This window comes from Elgaria multicarinata, chromosome 8, assembly GCF_023053635.1.
Source record: "Elgaria multicarinata webbii isolate HBS135686 ecotype San Diego chromosome 8, rElgMul1.1.pri, whole genome shotgun sequence".
Taxonomy (NCBI): Eukaryota; Metazoa; Chordata; class Lepidosauria; order Squamata; family Anguidae; genus Elgaria; species Elgaria multicarinata.
This window is the reverse complement of record NC_086178.1, coordinates 109,544,639-109,555,443: the sequence shown is the minus strand read 5'-3', so window position 1 is coordinate 109,555,443 and position 10,805 is coordinate 109,544,639. Positions and strand designations below refer to the sequence as shown.

Genomic DNA, 10,805 nt, shown 5'->3' with positions numbered 1-10,805 from the left:
ACAAAGTTGTAATATAACAGCCCACACATACTATGAATTGATAACATACATTAAGTCCTGGTTTAACTGCACAAGAACTGAAATCTCTTGTCTTTTCTAGAAAAGGGCCATACACTGTTTAGAATGTTGCTTGATCTGCTGTAACACTGCTTCCGATGGGCGCCAACAAATCTCACAAGATCTGCACCACAAGTATATAGATAAGAAATAAATTTCCACAAATACCCTGAAGCATGACCTACAAGTTAGCCTCATTTTTCCCATATCATATTTTTTTATTATTGCATTTATATTTATTAATATATTTATATCCTGCTTTTTCCCCTCCTGCAAGAAACCCAGGGTGGCTTACATAATCTTCCTCCTCTCCATTTTATTCTCCCAACAACCCTCTGAGGTAGGTTAGGCTGAGAGCCAGAGACTGGCCTAAAGTCATCCAAGTGAGCTTCATGGCCAATTGGGGACTAGAACCTGGATTTCCTGAGTCCTTGTCCAATACTCTAATCACTATAGCATACTGCCTTTCACTGTAATGGGGTTGCAGCCTGGGCTGGACCCTCTGTTGGCCTGAGCAAAACATACCCCCTTCCGCATACACATTTGTGCCCTTTTTGTGGACTTGCAGCTATGAAAGCTTATGCCAGGCTTCTGCAACCTGGTGCTCTCCAGGTACTCCCTCAATGGACCATCACAGCTACACTGCCTGGGCTCCCTTGGATTTCTGGGTCCCAGCCTGCTTCATATGCTGGAAGCAAGGGACAATCTACTTGGCCACTGTGTGAACAGACTGCTGGACTAGATGACTCCTTGGTCTGATCCAGCACGGCTCTTCTCATGTACCAAAACTCACTTCCATCAGGCAGGAATGTGTTCACTGGGAAACATGTTCAAAAACGTATTTTGTTAAAACGGCAACTGCAAAAAGTGTACTGGAATTTTGCATTTGTTGTAGTCAGAACCTAAGCAAAATTTACTTGGAATTTTCATCTGCATTCATAAGGTTTCTGGGGTCATTACTGTTACAGGTACCTTTTATCAGTGACATATATTTGGAACCTTTTTTGCTCTCTAGAAGAGGAAAAATATTTTTTGTGTCAAACAACTGTTACAAATGCCTGTTTGGATTATGTTTTCATTCTGTAATGCTTTGCTTTTCGTCATTTTATTTCTGGCTGACAGCAATAAACCGAATAATGGAGTCAGTACAGGGGAATCTGCAACATTTCCATACAAAGTCAAGTTATAGAAATTGACCTTTATTTAACACAATACTCAGTTTCTTTAACTTTTTGTTTTGATACAAAGTGACTTTTTTTAGTACAGAAAATTAATGTTTGCAACAGTACCGGCTTGTTTCCATCGTACCGCTGAAGTCCAACTCTGGTCTCCCCCTTTAAAAAAAATATATAACTGTTGTCCCTTAACTTATAAACAGTATTTCAACTAAGAATTTATCAATAGTCTTTCTACATGTTTTCCTCTCTCTCCCGTATTTTGAGCTATAAAATAGTATCTGCAAAACAGAGGTTAAAATTTCCAACCAAATTTTGTCTTTGAACAACTGTGCAAGAAGAATCCCTTTTTTAAATTAATGTAAATAAAAAGGAAACACTAAAAACTGAAGGGCAAAAACAAAAGAAAAAAAATCAATCTACATAATGAAATGTTAGGAACAGTCATCACAAATGCAGCCCTACTCAAAGATACAGTACCTACAAAACATGACATGCAATATTTTTTTTACAAAACAAAAACAAAAACATAACAGTTGGAAAATGAAGTCAGAAGTGCAAAAAAGAAACATACAATGGAATTTGGTACAGTCAGGAAATACAAATTGTAACAAAAACAAAGCAAACACACTGTATTTGTTGACAGTGGCAAAACTAACAGTTACAGGACCACACTAGAGTTGTCAAATCCCTAAGAGACTGTGCTTCTAATTAAATAAAAATCCTTATGGCTATTACACTCCAAAGAACAAAGCTTGAGCAATGTAAGCTTCCAATTACATAGACTACCTACACGTGATAAAATAAAGCAGTCTAGGCCCAGCTATTAAACCTTCTGATTTACTGCTTAACACAGGCCCAGCAACCCAAACTTATTATTTTTGAATACACAATGAGCACAATTTGATTGGATAATCCTGACATTTAAATATTAAATTCATGCATAAAGGAAGCCAATAACTTTTAACAGACAAAGAGTTTATGAAATACGAACAGTGGCCTGACCCCATGTATTGGAGGAGTGCTTCTTCCCCCTGAATTCACTCTAGAAACAAGTACCTATGAGAAAAACCCATTCACAATTCATGCACTTATTCAGAAGTAAAATGGCTGCTATTGAAGGACAGAACCACACACTTCCATGTAAAAGTCATTCTCACTCAGCATGTAGAAACTCCACTCTGTTGTGGGTGGCTTTTTTTCTTTTTCTTTTTTGTATTAGAAGCAGAGGAGAAAGAAGCAGGGGGAACAGGGAAACCTGAACAGGTCGTTTGTAGTTAATTAAAAAAAAAAGATTCAAGTAAACACGAACCACCAAATACTTGGGTTGGGGGTGAAGAGGTTTTGTAAACGTATCCTAAAGGGTTTCTTTCTCTCTCTCTTTTGCAGCATCACAAAGTCTTCTTATGAAAAAGGAAATTCTGCATCTGTCCATTTGTACAGAAACATATGTATAAGACTTCTGCCGGTGAAAGGAACATGGCCTTCCAAGCACACTTCGCAGAGAACGTTGCTCACGATGACCTCTAGTTTGTGTACCCACCAATCAAGCAGCTATAAATGGACCACAGTCCCCCCATCAATTGTTGATGTACAATCCCTTGCAGAACTTCAGTCATTTCACAGCATGTGTCTATAGCGGGCCAGCTGGAATCCACAGGACTTTGTTTTGTTCTTGATCAACTGTCGTCATGATCTGAGTGCAAATGATCGAAAGAGGGCCTCCTTGGACAATTCCTGTCAAAAGAAGTATCACACACCAATCAATTCCCTTGTTCGTTTTCAGAATATGCACTAGCACCAAGAAGTCAAATCACCCTAAATTAAGAAAAAAATCCTTCCCATTTCTTTAATTCCTTTCATCCTGTATCCTATCCCTTCTCCAAAGAGTTCAAGGTGCCAATACAAGGGGTATCCCCCATTTAGCAACCTGTGCATGCGTGGCAGTGAATTGTATACATTGAGGTGGCTTGGTTTTATTTTTCTCACTGCACCAATTCTACAGGGTTCAAGAAAAAGCCACTCAGTAGTTCAATGAGTAATTTGTCTCTTTGGCAATGGGAACTGCTGCAGTGTGAAATAACAAGTGAAACTAAACCTGCATAAGCAGTTTCCCTATAAGCATCTATTTGGATCCTTGCAAAATAGTCCTGTGAGTAAATGAACCTGATTTGGGTTAGCAATCAGGATAAGGCAGGGAAAACTCTGGATTGGATTCAGACCATCACATTGGAGCAAGAAGCCATTGTGGCTGCTCCCCCTAGCCCTGGGCGTGCTGCAGATGTGAGCACCATTATTCTCCATGCTGCAGTGCAGGTTGGCATGTCATCTGAACTTGGCACGGGGTTGTACCCACCTTACAACCTCTACTGCACGCCATGGGTCCTAGGGTGGGTGTGACACCTCCCCTGCCATGTGCCAACCTGTGTTGCAGCACCGGGAATAATGCAAATGTGCACGACATGCCCAGGGGTAGGGGGAACAGCCACGATGGCTTCTTCCCCCAATGTGATTGTCTGAACCCAGCCACTGTGTGCTTCTTTATAAACCTTTACTATATGGACATGATGCAGTAATTCTTGGCTTAGCATAGGGAACATCTGAAAGCATGTGAAATGGAATTCAGATGTCTTCAGTCAACACATTGGATTCACATAAGCTGCTAGACCCTGTATGGAGACTGCATATTCCTTGTTCATGCATGCTCAAAGGGGACCTCAGCAACTGAAGAGAGTGCACTTTCCAATAGTCTTGTGACTGTTGTGCAAAATTGTCTTATGCTACATCCTTTTTTAAAAAGCTTTTCCCCCTGAACATGTATGTTTGGCATGTAAGTACTGAACCATAATCCGAGGGCAGATTCATCCACAGAGATCACACCATGACATGGGAAAAGAAGAAGCCTTCTTAATTTTGGTAACTCCTTGTTAGAAAGAGATGGGAAGATAGAAAGTCGAACGGCAGGAGATGTACAGAAAGATATTCAATACACAGATGCTTTAGCTAACTAAAAAAAAATAAAAATGGCAGGAGCAGAAAGCAGTCAGGCCCCCACAACTATGATCCTCTAAGACAACTGTTTTGTTATTGAGCCCTCTGAAAGCTATTTTCAGCGGCATCAGGTGACAAAGTTTACACATTAAATCTAAATATGGTCAGAGGGACCCTGTTATAGCATAATAAACCCTCACATGGTTAAGCAGGAGGCTAAGTTTAGGAGTCAGGCAGCAATACACATAGAGGCAATGGCTGTAGCAACAAGCTACTATTTACGACGATTAAAACAAGCTGGAGAAGTTGTCCGTTTATGGGTTTCATTAGTAAAACAAGCATGGCTGATTAGTAAAACATCTGACGGTTGCATTCAGGGGATCAATGAAACAGCAAATATACACATCAATGAAAAGTTATATGAAATTAAACATTTTAACAGACATCCTAGTCAGGTTCTGAGTAAGATCAGGGGAAACTGCCAGGAAATTCCTTCCACCCCCTTTCTAGGGGGTTCAGACTTAAGAAGTTTTAACACCACATGTAGGGAGTATTCCATTAAAACTGGTCACTCCTCTTCACCTCCCAGAAGATGCTAGTGGTAGACTCCACTGTCACTTATATTGTGAAGGCTCACTTTTAAAAGAAAGGTATGCTAAAAGAATGCTACTCTAAAAAAAAGTAAAACCCTGCAAATTCCGTGCATTGTATAAGGCCCATCATATTTGTCTTTGTTCTACCACCAGCAACGTCAGTATAGAAAAATACAAATACAGCAAGCATGTACTATAAAGAATACTTAGGTTTTCTATTCTTTTTGAGGGGGAAAAGGACAGCTTAGCTCCCTCAACCCCTCCTTTGGGTCCCGAAGGGCAATCTCTGTTCCCAAAATCCAGGGCAGGTGGGGCTCCCTTCATTGTCCCCTAGATGCTTCAGTCAAAGGACAACCATAAATCAGAAAAGAACGTAGTAAAGGAGTAAAGGGAAAGCAGAAAATGGAACTGTCTCTCATCTTGAGAAAAAATGTGGCTCTTTCTGTCATCTCTCAGATTGTGTTGATCTCTACAAGGTGGAGTGTTGCTTTTGAGATCCATTCGTTTTTAGTGTCTCTGGATGTTCTTATATATTCCAGGGCATAACCATGGACTACCGTTTCCAGTTAGAGATGTGAAGGCCCGGAAAAACCCCGCAAAAATTTGAAAAAAAACCCGGTTTTTTTCCGTTTTTTCCCAAAGCCTTTTTTGGTCCCCCCCCCCCCCAAATGGAAAAATTGAAAAAAATGAAGAAAAACCGGATTACGGGATGTTTTATTTTAGCATGATGAATAAAATATTTAAGACAAGGTGTTCAGATATTTACTTCTCCAAATGATTTCTAAAAACTGTACAGTATCAGATTATTACAATGCCTGTGCACCAAGGACAAGCAAGTCCTAGGTTGCAAACTGAGACTACAACTCTCAAAGGCAAGAGCAAGCTGCATTTCTGCCTCTAGGGGGCACTGCCACTGAAGCAGAGATTGAAACTAATACTGATAGCTATAGGTCAGGAAATGAGTCTGATTAAATTTCATGCATATTCATTGAATATTGGTCCCCCCCCCCATTTTTCTCAGTTCTTTTTATGGGAATGGGGGCTTTATGTTTTGACACTGGAGGACAAGCGGAGACATAAATAATTTTCTTTGTTACTAATGGTGGTGGTTTCTTCAGTTGTTGTTTTTAAAAATTGATTTTTTGCCTGCTCCTCATAAACTGGCAGAACCAAAGAGGTTCCTCACAGTTCAGGTGTTCCTAACAGTTCAGGAGCTTGTAGCTTCATTTGTTATCCAAAAAAAGTAAATTAAATTTGTAATAATTGTTTGAATACACTACTTTACATTATTACATTACCAAATGTAATAATTTTATGCCAAACCAACTTGGACATAATTACATATTATGTTCTTGAAGTAACAAAGTGACTTTCAATCTGTAAAAAGTGCTAATATTGCATTATTTCAATTTTTCTGAAAATTTCCGTTACCCCCCGAAAAACCCGGAAAAAAACTGGGTTTTTTCCATGGCTTCAAAATTTTTGGAAATTTGACATCTCTATTTCCAGTAGCCAACAATTGCTTGTGGATTCTCTCTAAACTGCCACAAATCTCAGATGCTACCTAACAGGGATCCCTGTTAAGGGAAAGACATACTTAATTCTTGCTCAAGCATTGTGGTCATCTAGGCTTTTTGGTTTTGGAAAGATAGGAAGGCTTGCCGCAACAAAAAGTCTATTTCAGAGACATCTCTTTGGGACGGTTCCCCTTATCATCCTTTGTGTCCACAAGGGCAGCTTCCAAGAGGTCCCCAAAGAATCTTCTGGGAAGTGGGACTCAGAAGAAGTTCACTTTAGATTTGGCACCCGAAGTTATGTAACCAAAGGTTATGTCTGGCTACTTTGTTAGATGCCATAGTTTTGGCTCCAACTTGGCATGTGTCCACTGAGGAATCTTCCAGAAAAAATATGGAAAGGAAATCTTTCCTGAGCATCTTTCATTTCCTTACCTAAGGAGGCATTTTCTAGACTCACAAACAAAGGCTGTGGAGGAAGCCCTGAATACTATGGATGGCACTGGAAATCCCTGCATTGGGTGGCCTTAGGTCTCTTGTCATGCTGTTCCATTCACAATTCATTTGAATAGGAGGGGATGAAAGCCTTGGAGGTCAGAGCAGAGCCAGGGGCATCCATCCTGGCAGTGGCTAGGTCCTGCATCCCATCATGCCACAGAAGCAATGGTGCAATTTAGGCTTAGATGCTGCATTCGTTCACTGGTGTCATCAGTGTTGGCTGGTAAGGAACAGAGAGAGTTGCGGGGGGCGGGGGCGGGGAATGAGAACAGCTGAGGCAATTCCTCAGTTATGGAGCTTTGCTGTGGCTCTTTGATGGAAAGAAGTCATAGGGTCCCCTTGGCTTTAAAGAAGCTTTTGTGAAGGAGTAGTCTACCCTGGACTGCCTTGTCCCTGACATTTTCCTCTTCCGAGTGTTCCCCATCCTCTCTCACAGAATCCTCCCTCCCACCTACCCAGTGGGGATTCTCTAGAACTGCAGGGGCTGTGGGAGGAATCTGAGACTAAAACTGTCTCCGCTTGAGTATCTGGATTTCATCTCTCCTAATGGAACGTAGTCTGAAGTTGATGCTGCAGGAGAGGTGGCTCTAGGGTTTGCAAGCCTCTTAGGGTTTTCCAGAAAGAAAGGGGTTTGAGTCCTGCTTTGGGTGCTTGTGGGATCCGTCTCACTATCGCCCTCTGAGGGGAGCAGGTAATAAAAGTCTGCATTGGTGAGAATAGGACCTAGAGAGGCTGTGAGAGCTGCAACGGTCTGGTACTTGCTCATCCCCAGGCTCGGTGGGGAAAAACCTGTGCTGTGTAGCATGGCGCGTGTGGCTATGGACAGAAGGAAGCTATGGAGGGTGATGGGATGTGGTGCCATGAAGTCAAGGGAGGCAACCCTTTGCAGGTCGTTGGGGCGGCCCCTGTCCAGTGGGAACCCAACTGTGCTCTTTTCAGCGCCTTGTGTGTGAGTGGCCTGGTTCAGACAACACGCTAAACCATGCTGCTTAACCACAAAATGGTTAAGGGAATCCATTTTGTGGTTAAGCAGCATGGTTTAGCGTGTTGTCTGAACCATGCCTATGTGTCCCTTCTGCTAACTCGGTTGGGATGAGGACACCTGATCCAGGGATCTCTCCCTGCTCAGACACTCCCTGCTTACTAAGAGGATTTATTTTTCTGTTCTTTTTGGGTGTGTGTGAATGCAGGGCTCATAAAAACGGAAGCTCTGTCGTAGTCTGCCTGCCCATGGAGGAAGCAGAAAGTCTTCTGGGAGTTGAAGGGGAAGCCTTCTCTTCCGGGCTTAAGGTACAGAGACTGCGTGCGTCACCATGGAGGAAAGAATTTCTCCAAGCTCGCTGCGCTCCATTGCATGATGGGAAAAATGTAGAAGCCTATTAGGTACAATCAGGAATAACCAACAGCATTTGGCCCACTCAGAAGCTCCTACTACGCCTGGGTGAGAGGGAGGTAGCAAGCAGTCCTTACTTTCCAAAACTGTAGAAATCCCTTCCTGTAGTCTACACATACACATTATTTTATGTGGGACTGCACAGAACCCACAAAGAAGAATTGATCGCTCCAATTTATACCCATGACCAAACAGATCTTTGGCACGCGAAGTGTGGCTGTTTCATTAAGACTGTTCCCAAACAATGCCATACACAGTTCTGACAACCATACATGTCTAGAGGTTATGCAGATTCTTACATTAAGACAGTGAGTAGAATCATAGAATCATAGAATAGTAGAGTTGGAAGGGGCCTATAAGGCCATTGAATCCAACTCCTTCCTTAGTGGCATGTATCAAAAAGGATGTGTCTAGTACCCAAGGACACATTTATGTAACTTCAATTAAATACAAACCTGTGAAGAACTTGCTATATTCCTGTTCTATTTTTTGAGCAGTCTCAAATTGTTCTTTGGAATGTTTCTGCGTAACTTTGTCCCTCAGGAAGATGGGGTCTTTCTGCTCTCTGCAACACACAAATATAAGAAGCTTATTAAATGCTTAATTTTTCAGGGGACACAAGACAGATACAGGGGGGGGGGCAAAACAGATCTGCAGCCAAATCTGATTGAACAAATACAGTGGTGTGTGGAGAGCGCCACCTGGTGCCCAGTACGAAAGGCAAGGTGGTACGCAAAGGTGGCAGCAGGAGCAGCTAAACTGTGAACAGCTGCAACTGGAAAGGCAGCCGGCCAGCACAAGCAGGTATTCGCACAGAGCCAATGTTGACAAATGCGGCAGGAAAACTGTCTTAGTTCTGTCTAAGGCTTCTGGTGGCTGCCCAATCCCCTGCAAGCATCTTCTCTGTATACAGCAGGAGGGCATCTGCCCACTCCAAGCCCGGTCGGTAGCCACTTGCTCCCAAGCCTGGCTTGCTTCCGCAGATGGGTTGTAACAGCGAATTTTCCTGTTCCCATTTTCTTATTTAACTTATTAGTTTGACCACTTCACTTTTTGCCCCTTTCTTCTTTCTCTTCCAGTTTGGTTTGTTCTGAACGTAATCACTGTATAACACTAATACCTTGGGGCATCTAAAAATGCTAAATCAGTGGTTCTCAACCTTTTTTGCTCCATTCCCCCCCTTTCACCGTTGTTCAGAATATAATTTCCCCCTGCCCAAGATGGTCTAACTCAAAAGGTGCATTCCAAATAATATGCACATAATATTGAAAATCTTTTATTTTTTTCTATATTAGTCCTATTTAAAGGGGCAACGCAAAGCATGGGCCCTTTTACATTCTCAGCTCCCATGTTTTGCGTTGCCCCTTTAAATGGGAAGCTTGAAACTTCTAGAATTGCGAAGGAGGGAGGGAAAAGAGAGCAAAGGCCTGGCTTTTGCAGACAACATGCCACTTTTCTGGGACGTTTTTAATAACCTGTGTAGGAAGACATAATCTATAGGACATCATACTTTGCTGAATAGTGGTCCCAATTCCCCCCCTGGAACCCTAAAATTCTCCCCCGGGGGAGAATTCCCCCCTTGTTGAGAACCCATGTGCTAAATATTCTTGATTTCATTATTAACCACCAGTGCCTATATGTGAATCATCCAATGCAAAATTGCAGCCCTTAACATGGCTGATCAGGCATATGCCTTACTTGTATACTATAGTCAATGCACAGAAGCAGTTTGAGCCTGGGGCAGCTGGTGAAGAGAGGGGATGTACCAGGACTGGTGCCCCGATATCTCACTGCTGCAAGCATTTAACCCTCAAACAAGAACCACCTTTGTATGAGAAAAGCAAGATGCCAACAAGGGTAGAGGTGGGTGGGTGGGGGCAAGGAAGAGACCCGTAAAGGCTCCACATTTCACACTTACTTGATTTGCTTGGCATTTTTGTAACGAACAAAGATGACAATTGGGTAGATGTGAATACTGTGGAGCCGCTCAATGGCGTGAGGAGCGATGTCCAAGAGACAGTGGCAGTCCTAATAAATCAAAAATTAATTAATTACATATCCATTTTTTAAATAATCCTTACATAAGGTGAGTTAGTATTATGAGCCCCATATTGTTTGCAGAGAACAGCACAACAGCTTGCTTAAGGCTATAACACAACTTCAGCTTGACTAAGCTATCCCACTCACTATTAAGGTTATGCCACTCCTCTTTTTCCATTCTGTGCATTAAATGCCTTTTAAAGACTCAGCACTTTGGCCTGCTATTCTCAACTCACTCCCCTCCTCTATCTTTCCCGCCTATTTCTTAGAGCCAAACGAGATGTGATGGGAGCAGCCACATTCGTTCATGTGCCTGTTTTAATGTCTAAAACAGCCAATGGGCGTGGTCTACTTTTAAAAAATGGGCTCAGGTAAGGGGAACTGAATCTTCCCCCTTACACCTGAGGGGAAAAAGTGCCTGAAGCGTATCAGGATATAAGGTGAGGGAGGACTCCCATCCCCTCAGCTGTGTTTGTTTGGAAGTAAAAGGTAGACCCTCCCACCTCTCATTTTAGAAATCATGGCTGCCCCATCACATCGAGTT

At 42.3% G+C, this 10,805-nt stretch overlaps 1 protein-coding gene across 1 annotated transcript in view; it reads right to left on the bottom strand.

The window, feature by feature from the left end:
• Positions 1–1,237: 1,237 nt before the first annotated feature.
• The window catches only part of DLG5 (discs large MAGUK scaffold protein 5), a 183,111-nt gene continuing 173,543 nt past the window's right edge, over positions 1,238–10,805 (bottom strand). Inside the window, exons 31-33 of the mRNA XM_063133172.1 lie at positions 10,140–10,249; positions 8,677–8,786; positions 1,238–2,969 (exon numbers count right to left, since the gene is read on the bottom strand). Of these exons, the coding sequence (XP_062989242.1) occupies positions 2,866–2,969; positions 8,677–8,786; positions 10,140–10,249 (324 nt within the window). The 3' untranslated portion in view covers positions 1,238–2,865. The remainder of the gene's footprint in view (positions 2,970–8,676; positions 8,787–10,139; positions 10,250–10,805) is intronic.